Source organism: Cucurbita maxima, unplaced genomic scaffold, assembly GCF_002738345.1.
Source record: "Cucurbita maxima cultivar Rimu unplaced genomic scaffold, Cmax_1.0 Cma_Scf00001, whole genome shotgun sequence".
In the NCBI taxonomy this organism is placed as follows: domain Eukaryota; kingdom Viridiplantae; phylum Streptophyta; class Magnoliopsida; order Cucurbitales; family Cucurbitaceae; genus Cucurbita; species Cucurbita maxima.
The window spans coordinates 7,886,313-7,907,603 of NW_019272017.1; the positions used below are offsets into that span (position 1 = coordinate 7,886,313).

The window sequence follows — 21,291 nt, forward strand, 5'->3', positions numbered from 1 at the left end:
TTTCAAAGCTATCATAATGTGGCATTTTGGTGACAACCAACATGCCGTCTTCCTCCTTCCATTTTTCTATTCCATTTACAATATACTAATGCCTGCAAACGAATATAAAAGGTGCACGAAGGTTGGGCCTTTTCACTAAGCGTCAGTGGGGGGCTGCAAAAAGAGTACCAACAAGAGAGGGCACGGGCTGTCGGGCACTTGGCACATATCTCGCCATTGATTGTGCTGCTGTCGAATAAAAAAAGATGCCCATTCCTGTTACATGCTTCTACTATTCAGCTTTTTGGTGCTACTCCCATTTTTGGGGCACATAAATAGGAAGTGCGAACCATAATTCACAGTGTCCCATCATGAAGATCTGTTGCTAAATGTAGAACATTTCTTAAAATCTACCAACATAATTTATGAGCGACATTTGGCAGCATAGTTTGTTGCTCTATAAAAGCTATTTTTCTATGAACATTTCAGAGAAGGGGGCACAAGAAATAAATTTAATACTATCCACCCTTCCACAGTTACAGGTAAGGATTAGGTGATGATACCAGCAGGTGAAAAGGAGAATGTGATCTAGATCTAGCAGATGACCCGCCCATGTTCTGTCAACGGGCAGCGTCCTTAATAAATTAGAGATATCAATACACCAACGTGAAGTATCAGCAAGTTCAAGACTTCCTGTTCTACCCTGAAAAAATGAAAAGAGAACGCAACCACAGTGGTTGTGCCTGCATACCTGACACAATCTGAATACAGATAAATGGTGCCCCGTGTGGGGCAGAACAGTTTGGCGTCATAATGGATAGATGTAGCTCAACTGAATGATAAAAGTTTCAATAATGAAAGCCCAATTTAGATTCTAAGAGCAAATATTGCTGAAGAAGCCTTCATAATTGGTCAATCCATAATCCTCTTCAATCACACTCCCTTATCCAGGCTAACTAGAATCGTCAAAGCTTGTTAATGCTTAATGCTCAATGTTCTTGTTTGGGCCTAACACACGATCACGGCCGTGCAGCATCCTTATCTCCAACTTGTATGAGTTGTGGGTTTGACTTCAAAACTATCCCTTGTTTATAATAGAATCCAAATGTATTCAAATATAAAGAATATCAGAACTACAAGATAAACCAAGTGTTTCAAGGTAATAGGACCTTTCCTTCTTGAGATCGTTCTCAAGCCCTAATTCACTCACCAAAATAATGTCTAATTTCTCTCTTCCTCGCCTCCTCTATTTATAACCACACACCCTAACAGCTTTCCTATATAAGTATTAATATACCCTTAATATCCTTATAATACCCTAATAACCGAATAACATTCTGTTTATCTCATTAACTTGCAAGAAATCCAACACAATGTTCAAACAACCCATACTAATGAGCAAGTCATCAAGAACAAAAATATTCCTCAAATATTCAATCAGCAGCCGAACCTTTCTCTATTTTTACAGATAATAAAAGTTTATAACAGTTACATATATCTTCTTCATCTAGAAAACATAAGCTAGCTAACAATGATACATCTAAAAAGAATGATTGAATACTCCAGAAAAGACCTAATATACAACACTCAACGATTTTTTTGGTTCTCGCTCCTGTGATTGGGGGCAAGGGGATATCAGCAAGGAGGGAAGCTGAAAAATTGACAAGCTGGAATTTGAGCATCAATTAGAAAGCCAACGACACACCTGAGAAATGGCAAACTCCTCGTCCACAGTGACTAGCACTTGAACAGCCTTTTGACAAACTTGGAACAGACTCTGCGATAGTGTGGTAAAAACATCACCTTTCTATAAGGTCAGTAAAACAGACCAAAGCAGTAAAACTAGTTGAAATGGGTGGGTTCTCTATACTGCATAACTTACATGAAGGAAACTTTAAAAAAGAAAATAACCAAACTGATGAGGCTGACATTCACATGGAAGTCCCTCCCCCTCTCCCACCTCCACAACCAATACCATCATCAATAAAAGAACCCCAAGAAGAAAGGGGGCGTGCCGGCAAGAGGGAGTGCAAAACTGATTCTTGTATTTGGAATTGGATAGCAATTAACAACCCGAAAAAATCACCAGTGGTAAGATACTCAGCGACTTAGTACCATTTGGATAGCATTCTGTTGAGGCTGGGACAGACTCTGCAGTAGCAAGGGTAAAATATTGTGTTCAATTAAAAAAACTAAAGCAGCAACTACTACTGTAAAAGGCTCCAAACTGATTGACTTGTATAAAGAAAACCTTGAAGAGATTATCAAAGTTCTGTCTGTCATTCTGATACAAGTTCATAAAAAAGTCCACCAGATATTTTGCCAAATTAATCTGCAAAAGTGAGGAAAAAGAACTGAAACTGCAGACAAGATAATCATAATCTTTTACTACATTACGTTGACATATAGGCAATAGATTTAATACCTGATTAAGAGGATCAGATACAGTAAGTAGGTCATCTTCATACTCATCACCTTCCTGTACATATATAAGCATTTGATAAATAAACTAATAATATTAAAATCAATTGAAATGTTAATAGAAAATAATAGTAACCAAACCAAACTAGAAGTACACATTAAGAAAATCCTGGAAAGATCAAACTCATTATGTTTTGAACATACCTCATCGTATACTTTTGCCATCTCTTGAAGATAATCAAGGGTATGTCTGCCGAGTGATGCAGCATTGACAAGAAGCAGGTTTTCGTCACTTGAAACACCATCTGCCTCAGCATCCTCCCATTCGCTATCCTGCAATTGAATTTCCAATTGTCAAAGTTCACTATGATAATTTGAACATCAAAGTTCACTAGGATAATTTGAACAGAGACAGAATGCTAAGATGTGTACCTGATCATCAACCAATACTTGTTCACGGATTTCAATTAGTGCATCAGCCAATAAAGAAAATATCTGCAATCATCAAAATTAGAGGAAAACATAAAATAAGCTCTCTCAATTTTTGCTGAAAACATCACCTAATTCCATCCAGATAATCTTTGATAAGGAAAGAAAGAAACGTGGATCAGATTGGGGATCTGGGAATATCTAAGCAAATCTTCTAATAGGAATGGACCTGACCTGCTATAATTCACCTATATGACGAGGAGAAGGTGAGGAAGACATTCTGTTCAAATCTATGGAACCAATTCTTCTTTCCTTTTCTTTTGTTGCAGTAATACTGGAGAACTCCCTATTTCAATCGATTACTTCCAGCATCCCAGACTATTAACTTTTCCTTGTTTAAAGTTCCGGTCAAGATTGCTAGGACGTTGACAGAGGTGATTAGAGAGCATAGTCAAATGGAAGTGAGCTGCCCCTCTCTACTTCTTTCGGTGGTTTGGAGTGGAAAACTTTAGATGAGTTCAAATCACTATAAAGATGTTCTCACATAGATTGATATCCAACCATCTATGCCAGGAGGAGCACCGGCTGTGCAGAAGACCACAAATTCGAATCCCCACAGTGACAAGGGTATTTTGTCAAGGACCATGTGAATCACATCCTAATTAGTGAACCCTAGGTGAGAGAATACATGAATTGAGCCCATCAAATGAATTAAATACCAAAAAGATTCCCAAGCTTTCAACTTATTGTCAAAGACGCATCATTCCCAACCAAAGTTCTAACAAGGCTCCCATGATAGCTAACGCAAGATCAAATGACCAGAGCTTTAGTATTGAAGCCCAAAAGGCAAAATTTGGGATCCAAGAATTTTGCGGAAACATAACCTGCTTCCCTACATTCCAGATGAGAGATTGAAGAATGGTAGGTTAGGCCCTAGCAATATTTCAAGTTGGTCCAAAGACGGTAGGAGAATCTTTAACGACCAAGCTCTTGAGTAGCGTATTGAGGCCCCTAAGTCAAATTTTGGATACAAGTATTTTGGGGAAGCATAACCTGTTTCCCAACTGACATTTTCTTCTCTGATTACAATATAGAGAATTATATAGTTCTAAGTGTACCCCTTTTTTTTGTTGTAACAATGTATACTCATATGACCTCTTGTGCTCCTTTCATGTTAATAAAGGCTTCGTTATTTTTATCTAGATAAATCAGTTCGATATTAATAGTAAACCAGAAAATATCTTTGCATCTATCTTACCATTATCACCAACTCTGACATGCTACAACCACCCATAATCAATCTCAAATTTTAAAATGATTTCAGGTATCCAATTACCTTCACTGGAAGTGGAATCACTGTCCACTGATCCAGAGCTAATTTTCCTTTTGATCGAGTGGTTATCCCAGCAGAAACCTTCATGTGGAAGAGAGTGAGTGATTAATTTGCGTTAAAAAGTATGATTCAACAGCCTAACATCAAATGCACAACCAAACCTTAGTAAGTTGTACTTGAACACTCATTTGTGCTAAGTGAGGATTTTGTATTGACAGCAACAGTGCCAATGCACTAGTAGTGACCTTTATTTGATAAGCACCCTGAATCTCCCCTGCAACCATTTGGCGTGAATATGAAAACAAATTATCTGTTCCTTAATAATCCAAATTCTGAGATATATTAACATGGGTATACTTGATAAGATAATATTTTACAATCATCTAGAAAAGAATCGATGTAAATTTATTAGATAAATGCAATAAGTAGTTATTTGTCTGACACTCGATGCAGCTAGAAGTATAGTGTGTTATGCATCAATATATCAAATCTGATTTTGTACAACTAAGGTTACAGAATTTATGCAATATGGGGAGTTAAAACCATGCAGACATATGAAGTTAGGCACCAAAATGTACGGAAAATTAAGAAGAGCAAGCTATATACTAAATGAACATGTCAGCTTAGATGTGCAGAAAAGAAAAAATTAGGATAAAGGAATAAAGGGCTAATGTCACAGACGGACAGAAGTTGGAAGTTCAGATACAAAATTTTCTCCTTTCTTGAAAGCAGTGGCAGAAAGACAAACCTTGCAACTTCGTCCATTCTGACATCAAATAAACAAACGCATTATCATGGCCTTCAGCAGGTATTGAAACTAGCAAATCAATAAGCTGTTGAATATTAGGGGCACTCATGTGAACCTGAATTTTCAAATTGAAAAATATGCAATTAATAGAACAGTAAAATATACAATCTACATCAATATAAAACCAAAAGGAGTACATCAAAATTAAAGGATGCATTCGTACCACTGGGTATTTACAATTTCAATATTTTTCAGTTTACAAGAATGCTCTAGATAGAATCCTGGGTAAATTTTAACAAAAGTAAAATCTTGCTTCAAAGTATTAATTTTCTTTAAGCTCCAAATGAAATTATTTCATAGCCAAATAACTTCCCAACTTAGTACTAATTGATAACTTTAACAGCATAAGTTCTTTCATCTCCCCTAGTAAAAATTAGCAAGAATAGCTAGAATGAATGGATCAATCTGATTAAGTTTTACAAGTCAAGGACATTATTACACAAGCTATAGGGAAAGTCATGTTCAAGTAAGATCGTAAAACTACAACCTTTATAGTAAAAATGAATATACTAACATTTAAAAAATATATAATAACTAATTTCATAAAAATAATTTCCAATGAAAATAAAATAAAAAAACATTTGACCAATAATTTCAATAATTATATAAATTGAAATATTTAATCGTTGTACCCCTACTACATCACTTTTCAACTTTAGAGATTTCAGTCTGAATTTTAATGAGTACAATTGGTTAAGAAAATTGGAATATGATCATCCTTATTTCTCAAAATTTGTACAATTTTGTTAAAGAATACATCCAGCTACTACTGAAGGCTAGAAGAAGATAAAAGCTTAAGTAAAAAATATCTAGTGCATTAAATTTGCAGTTCTAATTTCACAAATTTGAGTGGAATCAACCCAAACTCAATTTGCTTGTTTAGGGCATCAAGAAATTTTTCCCCAACTGGAAGGTTTGAGTTCCCACCCAATGTTATATTTAAAAAAAAATGAAAAGAAAAGAAGAGTTACAAAATTGAATGAAGTTTATAATAAATTTCTTAATTCTGCTAGAATACTTGCCAAAAGCAAAAAGTCTGAAAGCTAGAATTATAAAATTGAATGAAAGCTTGGTTTCTTACACAGATTTTAAATTTGGGATCTGACATTCACTATGTGAAAGTTGAATCATTTTTCTACCTTTTTCAAATGAAAAATAACTGTTCTAAAATATTTGTTTGAATTTTTTTTTTTTTTTTTTTTTTTTTAATTTTCAAAAGAAATGGAAATCATAACACTTAAAAGTGTTTTGATCTCAAAGCTCTCATGTTAACACGAAAAATTCCCAAGGATGATTAAAATAAAAAAAAATTGATTAAGATTATTGATAATATTTAGAAAATGTGAGCCCCACATATTGATCAACTGATAATCAGAAAAGAAAAAGGGAAAAGAAAACTGACTAAACGTTCTTTCACTCAAGGACAATTACCAATCGAGCAAAAATAAGTATCAACGAGCCTCGCACTCCTGCAATTTGAACAGATTGCATTCGCCTAACCAGTGCAGCAACCAGGTCAGGAAGATGTTGGGCCATTTGCGATGGAAGATGCAATATCAATTGCAGGATAAAACTTCCAACTAAAAAAGATCCAGAACTTTCCATCTTAGGATCTAATAGCCTGCAATCATATTTGGATGCATCCATCAGAAGTTTCTTATAATTCAGCAAGCACAGTTTAAATGTACACAACTTAAAATGGAGTCCTAAAGCCCTTACAAAATTGAAATACAGGGCTAAATAAATATTCAATTTCTATCTTCTCTTGAAGATGGAAGATAGATATTTTGGATTAGGATGTTTTAATAGAACTATTTATGACACTAAAACATGAAGCTTAAATTAATAACGTGAATATTTTGAAGTACAGAATCCCATCAAGTTCAGAAAAAAAAAACTCGGTACAAAGACTTGGAGCACCAAAGAGAAGCAATAAATCTGGCCCCTTCAAATATATTCTTGCCCTTTATCTTTTTTTACAAAAAAAAAAAAAAAAGAAAAAAAGTTATTTCTTTCCAACTATATTTCTCATAGATCGAAATTGAAAGATTTTTGTGTTTTCCCAAGATTTTTCCTGACTCTTTATTCCTCCAAAAACCATTACAATTTGTTGCAACTCTCGTTATTGACTTTACAAAAATCTATCTAACTTTCAGGAGATTCAAGACTTTGATTTTATTCCTTGGTTTTGCACTAACTTAACTCAATCTGGTAGAAGACATGCTATTGTTTTATTCCTTGGTTTTTCACAATACACACCAGTCTCGAGAGGAGTCCACCTTCAACACCTGCTTTATCAAATTTTCCTCCACCATATCTTCCTTTCCTGCTCATTTTCTAACAAGGAATTTGACTGAGAAACTGTTTTCAAGGTCTATACCTTATTATCCTCCCTATTTCTTGGCCTACAAGAGGTAAACCTTCCAAAATACTTCTGTATTCTTATATTTCTTTATTGGACAGGTTCCTCAGAATAATTCATCAACAATGAAATTCCTCATTAAAAAACCCCACTAGCTAAACAAAATAAAATTAAGATATTACAAGAGTAACCCCTCTGCTGCCATCATTCGTGATTTTTTTAAATAGTATCATTCTTGAATTATTAATTGGCTTAGGACATCTCGCTAGCACAACTTAAATGTTTAATGGTCAAGGTTTAATACCCCACCCCAACATGTTCTTAAACTCAAAAAATTGGCTCAAGACAACTCCAATGATTAGAAACAAGGACGACAGAGAGTATCCTTGTTGTAGCCTTCGAGTAGTTAAAGTATTCCTCTTGATCTACCTTTCAGGGTGGGGTGGGGTGGGGGGGGGGACCAAGAATTTGGTTCCTTGAATGCATCCCATCATCCACCTAACCCAACCAGACCAAAGCCCCTTCTCCCCCAAATCCCAATAATGCTTCCAAAAAGTTCCCATCAACAAGAAAAAATTAGGAATTGGTGAGTCCACTTAATTGTTTAAAAACATTGGAGCCATGGAACAAGCAAGTTTTGGGGGGTATTATGAAGGATAAAAGAACCATCAGGGGTTAGGATTTGACAGGAAGAAGTTAGAAATCAAATCTAAAAGAACAGACTAAAAAATGATCTGCCTGGAGAGCCATTAATTTCTTTGTAGGATACCTTGTCCTTCTCTCGTATACTAACTTCACGGAATATGCTAACGGTTAGGGAAGGGGGAAAAACTATTAAATAATTGAAACCAAAGATGTCTTTTTCATAGAAGCCATTACCCATTTCCCCTGACTCGAAATTTCTAATGCATAAGGAAAAGATGGTTTGAGTTAAATAGAATTGGTGACTTTTGCAAAATAAAATATTGAGGTCAGATCTAATTACATGAGATAAAATTAGCCAAATCCAAATTGTCATCTCAAACTGAGGCCCAAAGGGTTTCCATAGAATTCCAAACTCAAGAGAAAGCACCAGTTCAACCTGAAGATAAATAAGGAGCCTACACCAACATTAAGTACAGAGGCATTGAGAAAAAGACAGTCACTGTCAGCACAAGAAAGAATAAGCAAAGCCATTGCAAGATTCTTTCTCTGAACTGTATAAGATTCTACAACTGGTAAAGAAAAAAAATGAAGAAATAAGACATTCCATAGGTACTAGATATTGTAATTTTCTCCTGATATTACAATGCATTTCTATCTGTGTTATCTTTGTTATAAATAGAGGGAGTTTGCATTTTTGGAGGGGATCATTTTGGTGGATTATCAATTGTGGGACTTGGGAACGTGGCCTCTTGAAACACTATTAGATATTGTAAATTTCTCTTGATATTACAATACTTTCTATTTTTGTGTTATCTTTGTGCTTTCTTGTGTTTGAGTACCTAAAAAGTCGGTATTATAGCATCAATTCAGGCCACGGGTCATGTACTAGAGTTATTGTGGGAGTTCAGAGGTCATTGGGCAAACAGGTTGAATATATGAAACCGATACAATGGGACCTCAAAGGCTATTCGATACTGTAATTTCTCTTGATATTGCAATTTAGTTTTATCTTTGGGTTGCACACTGTTTTCTTGTACTGGGGATCCTAACACCACCCTTAAGGGACAAATTTGTAATCTTTCTTTCAACTGTAATAAGGAGGGAATTTGCATCTATCACTCTTTCTTTTCTCAACAACTCCTAGAATAGTGCTCACCCATGTACTAGTATGACACATTTGAAACGGATGAAAAATGACGAGAACTAGTTGATCACCTCGAAGCTGCCGCAAGCAAACTTTTCATTGTAAATCCAGAACCCCAAGTAAGAATTTCTTGCTTTCCCCCAGCTACAAAAGCTGCTAGAGATTCTGTAGCAGTCTGATAACCAAGAATGATAATAATTTATTTGTTATGTAAATATGACAAAATCTTAACAGAAGAAGAGCTTGTAAGTAGAAAAACCTGCAATTCACTATGATCATCAGTTTGAAGGACTATCCTGACAACACCATCAAAACAAGCATCATACGCTGCTTTCACAACATCTATTGGAGCATTCTGGCAATGCCATTACAAACCGTAGTTAGAGAAATTGGTTCGAGTCTTACAATACACAAAGGCTGAAAAGAGGAAACAATAAACAAATAGCATGAAGTTTATCTTGCCTTCAATAGCATTGCCAACAGATCTAACGATCCAGGTACTAAACCATCTGGTTGCTGGTGGGGCTGATCGTCAAGATGCAATAAAAAAAAAATCACCAGTGAGCATTAACAGACAAACAAAACCCAATTACAAGAGAATTCTCCACTTATTTAAAAGATAATCTCAGAGAACGGTAAAGAACCATACTTTGTCTAGTATAGGCACTATATATGGTAAAATTCGTGAAGCTAACGAGTGAACACAACCAGGAGAATTTTTTATTGCCTGTAGGAAATTTCATGGCAAAGTAAGAAAGTGGTCAGCAAACATGTAAATATATGCAATTGACTTGAAACATGGTATAAAATATGGGTATATGTACATTAATACAACCATAGAAAATTGAAGTTCATAAAATTACATTACTCTCTACAAACTTGAGGTAGTGCTGCCTGAATACCTGAACATATTGTAGCTTTCAGAAATGCCTAATCTAATAGGGTCTTAAAGTGTAGAAAGTTAGAAAGACATTCGATTTCCTTTTAATCTGCTTCTAATTAAAATTAAGCTAAGACTAATCTTTCACAATAAAATTTTCATATTTAGTACTGATTCTTATTTCTATAATTTCTTCTAAATGATTGCAATTGAAAGCAAATAAAAAGAAGCTGAGGCAGGATGAAAATTCCATATAAACCAGTAAGTACAGAATCAAGGACGTCAGATAAACAATTTTTGCCAATATTACCTCGAGAACCTCGATTATATTAATGCTGATAAAAGGATCAGAGACGTGCGATGCCCACATTTCAAGAATCACAGGAGAGAGAATGGGCTCTATTGAAGCGGACAATTCACCACCTACAAGAATCATTGAAGAAAACACAAAAACAGATAATCAGCAAGATACAAAAAAAATTGATCAAAATCACCGTTCAGCTTCCAGGACTCTCACTAAAAGCTAAGCTTTTAGCTCATTCAATTAAACTTACCGGCCTTAACTGCAGCTTGAAGGGTGTCAAGTACCAAGTGCAAGGTATCATCTGACGCCTATCAAAGCAAAATGATAGCATTCGATAGATTTGTTTGAGAAAATTAATTTATCATATTGACAAAAAAAATAGTAATTTTTTGAAAATTCATTAATTGATATACTGTATTTTCTGAAAAAATAGTTTCCTTAATTTTCCATAACCAAGTACCCCATTGAGAAGATTTCCAAGTGATGAAAACAAAAACATCATTTCAGACCCAATGATTTCTTTGTTTGCTTCAGGTAGGAGCTCAGAAAGTGCCCTACAGGCGCCAACTTTCACGGGAGGTGGCCTGCCAAAAGGATATTGATACAATAGAGATTATTTCACTATTGGCCAGTAAAAAAAAGTGCAACAAATTTAGACGAGCTTACACATCCATGCCAAGAGCCTTCACAGCTTCATGAAGAAACTGATGAATAAGGTCACGCCTAATCTGCCAATATAGAAACATTACTATGAGGCAGAGGAGAGGAAGATGACCTTAGAAGTACGGAAACTAGAGTGTTTGTGTCGGACATTTGGACACTCCAATACTTGTTGGACACATATTAGACACTAGTTAGTGCAATAGATGTATAAAACACTAGTCGTATAAAGTAAAAGTAAGTCCAACATTGTTAGCCATGTATCGAACATTTGTTAAGCATACTATACAAATACATATATGACAAAAATAATAAACTTTGAGAGAGAAATGCATCAAACTAATTTTTTAAACATATAAATGTATAAATTCATTGACTTTGAATTTTCTTATGATATAAAAATGATAAATAGTGTATATTTTAATAAATATTTTCTTGTCGTGTCTGTGTCCTAGAATTTAAAAGGTTGACGTGTTGTGTCTGCATCGTATCCGTGTCTCATATCCATATTTGTGCTTAGAGGACGAACAAAGAAGAATATGACCAAACATGAGAGAGCTGCATGTGGTACCATAGAGGAGAGCTTGGCAACTGACGTGAATAAACGAGCATAAAGAAAAGGACAATCACTAGGACCTGTAAGAGAAAAGAAAAGTTGATGCAATAACGTGTTTACAATAACCTTAGCAATTGAAAATGATGTAGGTAAGCAGAATTACTGATAGACATGTCTTCAGTTAATACTTCCTCCAAAAAACTTTCTAAACCAACTCTTGTCACTCCAGGAGCCTGTAAAAATATAACGTTTAAAATTGTACAAGTATTTCGATAAGCGAAATGATATAACAAAAGAGTAAAGTGTATGGTTTTGTAAAGCAAATAAGGAAAGAAAGTACAACTGATAGACTCTTTGAGAGAAGCATTCTCTCCCAAGACTGAACTACTTACAGGCATCCCAACTAAATGCTAGCATCAACTATTATATAATTGCCTGTAGACTATCCAAAGGGTTGCATCACACCCTTTCTGTACCTATGATACCCTATCAGTCAAATACTAACAAACTAATCACAAAAACTGTCATGTACCATCCCACTCGTAATGTGAAATCAATTGGAGGTTTCCTAGTCCTATCCTATCATATTTCCACTCAGAAAACAGCTCCAAGAACAAAAATATTCTTATGAGTAAAAATAAAAATTCAAAAAATACTTGCATAACAAGATTAATGCAAGAACTGAGCGATAAAAACGTTTATGATTGTTCTAACCTCTACTTCAATCAACTGCTCTGACAAAGAAGCTAAAGCGAATAGAACAGCCTCCCTGATCTGTCACATAAATCAAGCAAAAGTATGTACAAAGAATAATAAATGTTCTTTTATCATAAGGATCAAGACCAATCACTCCATGAGAATGGATAGCGAATGAATATGTCCATATAAAAAGCACAAAAATGCATGTTCACTGTCTCTTATGGGGGAAAATTCTGGACATACATTTGGAGCACAATGCATAAAGGAATCAGATTCTACACCACAAAAGAGTTGAAGTCATTAAAGATATAGCAAGATGTCATATTCCTACTATCGGAAAATTTAGCATTCAGAAGAAAAAGATGCCGACTGGTATGAAATAGAGTTTATTTTAACAAAGGCCATGATGGAAAAATACTGAAATCTAGGAAGCTTCCAGTTTCTTTCTTTGAAAGCAAACAAAACTTTTCATTAAAATTATGAGTTACAAGCAAGCTTGCATAGAACTTAAAGCTACCATCAAAATTCTCCCTTTATGAGTATGTATAAGAACCAGCTGTCCAAAAGGAACAAAAGACAACCAATAACAGAAGGAACAAACCTAAACCCAGCAAACTAGAAAGAAACCCAAATCCAATTAGAGCCATGAAAATAAGAGGAGAAAAACCCAAATCCAACAATGAATCACTTTTCTGACTTTGAAGCTTATTGAGACCAAATATTCGTTACAGGGATAATCAACATCGCTGATTGGGCAAATGATAAAAACCAAATCCTATTTTCATACAACCTTTCAACACTTGGCTGCCATCCAACGGTCTATCAATGCCATGTAATTTTAAAAAAAAAAATTATTATGAATCAGACATATATCATCAATCATTTTATTGAAAAAAAATATCTCCTCTACAACCAAAGTGTTGTTTTTCAGCCAAAAAGAAAAAGAAAAAGAAAACTACTCACTCTCCACCAAACTGAAGAACCAGAAGCTTTTTCTCTTTTTGACTCACTGAACCGACTTTTGGCAGCATCTATTATGGCATTGATACCATCAAGACCACAACTGCCAACAATTTCTTCAAGTAATAGTGCACCTGGAAGAATCATATACATTCTTGTTTAGAAGATATGAGAACTTACAAGAAAAAAATACAAATAGGAAACAAAATCCTACTGAATAAGTAAAATTTATAACTTACGGTTGTACATAAAATCCTATAAAATTAAAATTAAAATTTAAAAAAAAAAATTAAAAGTGAGAGACGTCACAAAATTTAAGTTAAAGTAACCCACAAGGAAGTCCAAAAAATGAAGTATAAGCCACACTAGATTCTTCTAGTTTCACTTTGCCCTCGTACATCCTATTAAATCATTTTCTTTTTCTTGTTTTAAGCACATGCAGATAAACAAGCCTACAAAATGACATCCTATTAAACTATAACTGAACTTAAAAGCTTAAGCAGATGTGTTGTGGAAAATTTAAATTATTAACACTTATCCTTGTAGACTTAGAAATTAACACAACGTTTCACTAGTGATTATCCATATCAATTATAAAGAAATAACATAATAGTTCAAGAGTTCTTGCTCTAGTACCATGTTATTTTTCTAAAAGATAAACAATTTCATTCATAAATGAAATAAAAGGAACTTATTGACTTTCCACACCGAAAGATGTATCACTGAAGCTAGCCCTGGAAGACAATGAAGAAAAACTATATTCTTCAAAGGGATTTTATGTTTATACTAATATAAAGCATGAAACACAAAATGGCTTTGGTACTACCATGTTAAACCACCATCACTGAGCCTACAGTAAATCTTTCTTTTTTTTATATGCGTGAGTGTCCAAGCCAGTTTTTGCACATCTTGACTATTATCACAAGACAACTGCTAACACTGATACATTTGGTTGCCAAATAAAAATGTAGGATATTAAATCCTAGTTAGGTGACCAACATGAATGGTAAAATTAATTATCAATATATATTTTTAACCTATCCCATGAAAAAGTGCATTGCTCTTCTTACTGAAGAAAAAACTCACCAAAAAGAGAGAATGTATCAACATGGAACTAAATTGAAACTAATACAGTTTCTATAATTAGAAAATGGTTGGTGGACAATTATGATGGCTTAGAAGAACATTGGTTGGCAGAGATAATAGACCATGGATGGTATTTCAACGCCTGAAAACCACATAATTCAATTAGTGGTCATGGAAGTGAGGGATGCTCCATCACTTGTCTCTAGTCAATAACTGGATTAAAAAGTTCATTTAGATAAATGCTTCTATAGATTATGTAGTCCCGATGCTTGCTTGCAACTATATGCGAAGAGTGGAATGCTTCAAACTCAAGTCAGTCCCTTGATTTAGGTCTTTAATGACAGCAAGGTGGAAGAAGCAATGTTGCCCTCGGAAAGCCAAAATTCCCTTTCACTTAAATCTCTTTATACACAACTAATTAAGAAAGAAGCCATGTTGGGGCCAAGACTTGGCAAAAATAAATATGGAAAGATAAAATTGAAAAGAATACCTTGATGCAATTGCTCTGCAGCGTTGGACTCAAAAAGAAGGCTGAAGTGCTGTTAAAGGGTCGTTACAACTTATAAGTTTTGTGATTGGAAAGAAATAACCACATCTTCACAGCTAAAGAAGCTGGGAGGGAGTTTTCGGTACAGTAAACTATCAAGTTTCTTTTTTGCGTTCATTTTATAAATTCTTATGTAATTACTCCCTCATCATAATATTTTTAGTTGACTGACGGGGTGACAAGAATGAATTATCCTTAGGTGAGCCTAATTTGGAAGTTCAAGATTCCAAAAGAAGTGAGTTTTTTTTTTTAATGGTCTGTAGCCTATAGAAGTCAAATACGCACAAAAAGCATCAAAGGAAGTTTCAAAACTGGATGATTTCTAGCCTCCATATGCTGCCTTTGTTTACAAGTGGAATCTCTTGACTACATATTCTCGCATTGTCCGTTAGCGGCAAAAGACTGGCGGTCTGTATTTTTAAGTGTTTGGGGTGGATTATTGCCTCCCTAAGAAGATTGGTGGTTGGCCCATAGAAGCAATGGCCAGCGAATGTTTGGCGGCAAGGGGAAGTCCTTTGGAGATTTACTACGTGGTCACTCCTCTGGGATCTTTGGAAAGAAAGGAATAGTTGGGTTTTTGAAGATAAGTGCTTTTTCTGAATTTTTGGCTTTTAGTAAAACATGTTGCATCTGGGTGATGTACAAATCACACTAGATTCTTTTGTAATTACAGCCTTTTGGTGATTATTAACAATTGGAAGGCTTACCTTCGCTAGTTTTATGGAGAGGGATAACCTCTACCGTTGCTCTTAAGCTGACCATGGGTTCAAACCCTATAATGAGTAGGTCATTTGGGACATCATAATGAGGCCCGGTGGCCTGAATGTTATGCCATTTTCACATGCAAATTCTATAAGGCATAAGGTTATAGGGATTATTTAAACTATAATCAGTAAAGAGGGAGAAAGACACTCACACCAACCAAAAGCCAGATAAAATATTGTCATAAAGTCTATCATAAGGAAGAAATTGTCGTTTATTTCCATCGTCACAAGTTTGATTAAAACTTCTTTTTTATTTAGGTAAGAAAGGCAACACCCCATTCATATTTTCTTTTTTATGTAAGAAATCATGTTTTCATTGAAACAACTGTAAGTATATACAAGGGCAACACCCCATTCAAAATTGAATCCTTAGATATGACAGAAATCCAAAGTGGCTTTCACCACCAGGGCTACTCTCATCAAGATGAAATCAATATTTTGATTGATTGTATCAGATTCAAATCTATTTCTTTGTTATTATATACAATTCAAATCTTATATGCTGGAAAATTCAACGACCAAGTCACTAAACAATGTATCAGGAGTCATAAGAGAAAATAAGCATACCTGAAACACGACAGCTAAAGGTGCCATCATCCTCATCGGCAACAAATTGATTGGCATCCACTGACCACATATGAAACTAGTAGAAAGTAACATTTTAGACTAAGACAGCTTTTAGTTAAAAGTGCTAAGCAAGAACAACATATAAAATTGTCAATGTTCAACTGGTTTAGGCATATACCATCAACCAAGAGGTTAAAGATTCAAATCTCTCAACCCCACATCAAGTTAAACTCACGCAGTGTTCAAAAAGAGTCACAAAAAATAAATTATATGAGAAAAGGTTTGGACAGAATTCATGCACAGCTGAACGTCTACAAAAATACTATATGAACCAAGGCATCAATCATGGAATATTAAACTTTAAGGAAGATGTGAAGAAAATGTCATTCAAATTATCACAAGATGTTGCAATTCATTCCACATTAAAGAAGAATCAAGCTTTATTTATTCTTGGATGGTCATAAACTTTGGGTGGAGAGTTATGGTGTTTCTTAATGTATTTTTAAAACTTTTATTTACTTCAAGGTTACATTTACATAGTGGCTAATTATGGTCATGAAGTATAAAGGTTACAACTTTAGAAATGCCTCATGGAAGGTCAAGGGTTTTCATTTTGAGGCTATATAAAGCTATGTTTGTTATATTTGTAAAGTAAACTTGAAAAATGTAGTCAAAAGAGCATTTGTTCTTTCCTTTAACCAGTGACTAAGTTTCTTTACAATTCTATGTAGTTTAGGTTGCATGTTTAGAATCATTCAAGCTTGACATGATCGATCTTGCATGTGAAGTGATTCGAATCTCAAACAAGTGTTGTTCTTGCCTTGAAATATTTGATCAACAAGGTAATCCGAATCTTACTTTCCCTTCGAGTGATTCTGATATGAACCAAGAGACATCAATCATACAATATGCTTCAATGAAGATGTGAAGAAAATATTGTTGAAATTATCGAAAGATATTTCAATTCATGCCACATTGAAGAAGAATGAAGTTTCATGTTTTGAATTTTTGGTGGATTACAATTTAGAGTAATTTAGAGTTATTGTATTTCATTAATGTATTTTAAGACTTTTAATTTACTTTAGGTTACAATTTCATAATGGTTAATTAAGGTCATTAAGTATGAATGTTACAACTCTTGGAATGCCTTTAGTAGTTTCATTTTGAGGCTATATAAAGCCATGTATGTTGTATTTGTAAGTAGACTTGGAAAATATATAGTAAAAGAAGCATTTGTGCTTTCTTTAGCCAATGGCTAAGTTTATTTGCAATTCTATGTAATTTAGGTTGCATGTAGAATCATTCAAGCTAGACATGATCGATCTTGCTTGTGGAGTGATTCGAATCTCAAACAATGTTCTTGCCTTGAGATATTCGATCAACAAGGTAATCCGAATCTTACTCCCCTTGTAGTAGTTCCTTATCTTATCATTTGGTATCAGAGCTTCAGGCTCAAGATCGGATATATGTTTCCTTTGCATTTCTTTTCAATTTGTTTTTATCTTTTTAGTTTTTAATCGACCCAAAATAAAAAAAATCAAATCTGGGCTCTACTAGAAAATTTGAGAGGTGAGGATGAGAGATTCATTTGTGTAAATGAGTGCAAACATAGTGGCCTAAAATTCCTTGAGTGTATACACGTGAGAGAGTGTTATGAGGTCCTTTGTATTTCCATAACTTATTTTTTGCAGCAAAGTTTCACAAATAGATTCGAGGACGAATCCTCTTGAAGAAGTGGAGAATGATATGAACCAAAAGACATCAATCATACAATATACTTCAATGAAGATGTGAAGAAAAGGTTGTCAAAATTATCAAAAGATGTTTCAATTCATGCCACATTGAAGAAGAATGAAGTTTGATTGTTATAAATTTTGGGTGGGTTACAATTTAGAGTTATTGTATTTCATTTATGTATTTTAAGACTTTATTTACTATAGGTTACAATTACATAATGGTTAATTATGGCCATTAAGTATGAATGTTACAACTCTTGGAATGACTTTAGTAGTTTCATTTTGAGGCTATATAAAGCCATGTATGTTGTATGTGTAAGAGACTTGAAAAATATAGTAAAAAGAAGCATTTGTGCTTTCTTTAGCCAATGGCTAAGTTTATTTGCAATTCTATGTAGTTTAGGTTGCATGTAGAATCATTCAAGCTCGACATGATCAATCTTGCTTGTGGAGTGATTCGAATCTCATGGAAGTGTTCTTGCCTTGAGATATTTGATCAACAAGAATCATTCAAGCTAGACATGATCGATCTTGCTTGTGGAGTGATTCGAATCTCAAACAATGTTCTTGCCTTGAGATATTCGATCAACAAGGTAATCCGAATCTTACTCCCCTTGTAGTAGTTCCTTATCTTATCAGATTCCTTATCAAATACTTAGGTCTAGAAGGCATACATAAAGATGAATATACATTCTATCAAGGAAAACACATGAACTTGAAGATAGAAGAGAGTTTTTAATAAGGTGCCTACGCCACTATAGAAGTTGTTCTCTTTCAAGGAAATAGGCCCCAATCATCTGTCTATCCTAAACTTAATTCTATCATCAATTTTTGCTTTGAAATTTTTAAAGTTGAAGAAGAAACCACTGTTGCATTCATCCATTTCCTCCACCGATGGTCGAAGGCATTCAAGGATTGCATCTTGGTAAGACCAATCAACCTATTAATAGGCCTTTTCAAGGTCGAGCTTTGGAGGAGACCTTCTTCTTAACTTTATGCTCACCCACCACCTCGGAGGCTATAATGCATCTAAAATCTGCTTACCTCCACAGAAGCAGCTTGGGGGTCATCAATGATAAGGGGGAACACTTTACTTGAACGTTCAGCTAACACTTCTAAAATCAGCTTTGTATAAAGAGGAGATAAGACTTAAGTTGTGCATATTCACTCACCTAGTTGGCCCTTGAAATCTTTGGAATGAGGCAAATATAGGTCCCATTAGTTATTTTTAATCTCACAGAAAAAAAAAATCATCGATTGCTGATTGCTGGTTGCTGGAAGGTGGATACAAAATGATGGGACCTCGGTTTTAGAAGAGGCATTCTGAACAAGAGTTTGATAGCTGGATAAGTTTGGTTGGCTTGATCGACACAGTGAGGTTGGGTGACAGTATCGATAGAGCTTGCTGGTCCCTTGAGAAATCAGAGGCTTTTTCTACAAAATCTGCTTTTATCAAGTTGACTGAAACCTCCCTTAAACTCAAAACTCTCATGATTGATTTGATATGAAATTTCAGGGGTTTAAAATGGATAAAAGTGTTGCTATGGAGCGTGGCATATCAAAGTTTGGCTACGCATGATAGAATCCAAAGGAATTTTTTAGCATGAACTCTTTTGTTAGGGGGCAATGAAAATCTGGACATTTGTTCCTTCGGTGTCCTTTCTCCTTGAGGGGGTGGAATCTTTTTTGCTCAAGACCTTTGGAGTGGCTTACTAAAGCTTTAAATGGGTGGAACCTTAGCGGGAAAGCAAAGGTGTTGAGGAGTTGTTCAGCTTGGGCCATGTTTTGGAAATTTGGATGGAAAGAAACCGGAGGGTTGACGAAGATAATTCTTATACTTTTGAGTTCTTTTTTAATATTGTCCAAACCAATTCTTTTCTTTGGTGCCTTAAGCACAAGATATTATTTTGTAAATATAATCTAGTTCAAATACTCCAATATTGGGAGACGGTGCTTCATTAGTTTCTCTTGGGAGGGGGCTTGCTCACTCCTCTGCCCATCTCTTTTTGTTTGCTTAATATATTTTCTGTTTTGATACCAAGTATCCCTTATATTATCTACTTCCTTTTATTGTCAGATTTGAAAAAGAACATATATCTTGATATCAAAATTCCTTTTTATCCCAGAAAAAGCACTCGGTGCCACATTTTGAATCATGTCCACTTCAAACATCAGAATAAAAATTCAACGCCGATCATAAATCATGCATATGTGGAGTGCTCATGTGATGTCAAAAAAAAGAACTATTTGGAGGACATTTTTTAATCATACATACTAATTTTCATTTTCTGAAAAAAAAAAAATGAAGGCACAATCGATCAGAGGATGCATAAGAAAACAAAAAAAACTAAATGGAACTCATCAAACCTGCAGTATGCAAGTGAAAAATGTATACTATAGCTTCCAAACATGTGTGGTATCTCCAAAACATATAATTTAAACTTAGGGTTTGACTGCTATCCAATTAAACTATATTCTTTCTCTACATTATTCACAAGATTATCCAACAAGGACTGTCCTCAAAATTACTAGAAAAGAACAAGCCATAAAACAGATTCAAAATATCCGAGAGTTTTTTAATATAGGGATTGAAATTTTTCATTAAGAAATGAAACAAACAAAAGAAACAGAAATGGCCAGACAAGAAAAGGGCCCAAACGACAAAAGCACACATACTGAAAGTTAAGCTTTCCAAGTTAAAAGTGATACAATAAAAAAAAAAAACCAGAAAAATTATATTTGAGTATTTATATGCAACAAACTTTAAATATGCGTTGGAAAGGACAGGCTTAGTACGACTGAAAATATGATTTTTATAAATATCAGGAATTAGTTTTTTTCAACATAAGAATAAGTTAGAAATGTAAAAGAATAAAAAATATTTCAAGATTTGAAATACATTGATGCAAAGAATACTATTGAACTAAGCTAATATTTGATGTTCAACTCAACTTTCTGCCCAAGGAATACAATGAAAAGTAGAATAAAACCTGTTGCTCCGTAATTTGTAGAAAAGCAATTGTGTAATAAACCAGCTCCCCTAGATTGTTCTTCACAAGCTGCAAAACTAGACCAAATGAAGTTAAAGAAGGATGCAATGTAAAACAATTAGATGTATTAAATATTTTGACGCACCTTCACCAGTTTTGAACTTCCAACTATTGTTAAAAGAAATTCGAACAACTGAAAATCCAAGAGACGTGAAAAAAACCATTCAGTTATAAGCAACATAGATTTTCCGGAAGAGAAGGTAAGCAGAAATGTGAGGACACAGAAGAAGAAGAAGAAAAGAATACACAGATAAAAGAATAAAAGAATTTTGGATTCTACATGGCCGAGAACACTTTTTAGTATATTCTTTCTGGAGTTTTCTTTCTTTTCTTTTCTTTTCTTCATTTTTTTTTTTTTTTG

General features: G+C 34.4%; 1 protein-coding gene across 3 annotated transcripts in view; it reads right to left on the bottom strand.

The window, feature by feature from the left end:
* Positions 1 to 1,301: 1,301 nt before the first annotated feature.
* Positions 1,302 to 21,291, bottom strand: part of LOC111493530 (importin-9) — a 24,340-nt gene continuing 4,350 nt past the window's right edge. The window contains exons 10-35 of one of the 3 annotated variants that reach the window (XR_002720211.1): positions 21,016 to 21,063; positions 20,871 to 20,939; positions 16,145 to 16,220; positions 13,184 to 13,314; positions 12,236 to 12,295; positions 11,685 to 11,754; positions 11,537 to 11,601; positions 10,972 to 11,033; positions 10,766 to 10,889; positions 10,556 to 10,613; positions 10,312 to 10,424; positions 9,771 to 9,848; positions 9,584 to 9,646; positions 9,381 to 9,476; positions 9,193 to 9,296; positions 6,402 to 6,591; positions 4,911 to 5,025; positions 4,324 to 4,436; positions 4,166 to 4,243; positions 2,833 to 2,895; positions 2,605 to 2,733; positions 2,405 to 2,458; positions 2,231 to 2,311; positions 1,862 to 2,130; positions 1,685 to 1,756; positions 1,302 to 1,591 (exon numbers count right to left, since the gene is read on the bottom strand). Coding sequence is in view for 1 of the 3 variants with exons in the window: in XM_023144025.1 (XP_022999793.1) it covers positions 2,080 to 2,130; positions 2,231 to 2,311; positions 2,405 to 2,458; positions 2,605 to 2,733; positions 2,833 to 2,895; positions 4,166 to 4,243; positions 4,324 to 4,436; positions 4,911 to 5,025; positions 6,402 to 6,591; positions 9,193 to 9,296; positions 9,381 to 9,476; positions 9,584 to 9,646; positions 9,771 to 9,848; positions 10,312 to 10,424; positions 10,556 to 10,613; positions 10,766 to 10,889; positions 10,972 to 11,033; positions 11,537 to 11,601; positions 11,685 to 11,754; positions 12,236 to 12,295; positions 13,184 to 13,314; positions 16,145 to 16,220; positions 20,871 to 20,939; positions 21,016 to 21,063 (2,091 nt within the window). In the remaining 2 variants the exon portion in view is untranslated. Of the gene's footprint in view, positions 2,131 to 2,230; positions 2,312 to 2,404; positions 2,459 to 2,604; positions 2,734 to 2,832; positions 2,896 to 4,165; positions 4,244 to 4,323; positions 4,437 to 4,910; positions 5,026 to 6,401; positions 6,592 to 9,192; positions 9,297 to 9,380; positions 9,477 to 9,583; positions 9,647 to 9,770; positions 9,849 to 10,311; positions 10,425 to 10,555; positions 10,614 to 10,765; positions 10,890 to 10,971; positions 11,034 to 11,536; positions 11,602 to 11,684; positions 11,755 to 12,235; positions 12,296 to 13,183; positions 13,315 to 16,144; positions 16,221 to 20,870; positions 20,940 to 21,015; positions 21,064 to 21,291 lie in introns of all 3 variants that reach the window. The other 2 variants (XR_002720064.1, XM_023144025.1) reach the window with 2 other exon arrangements.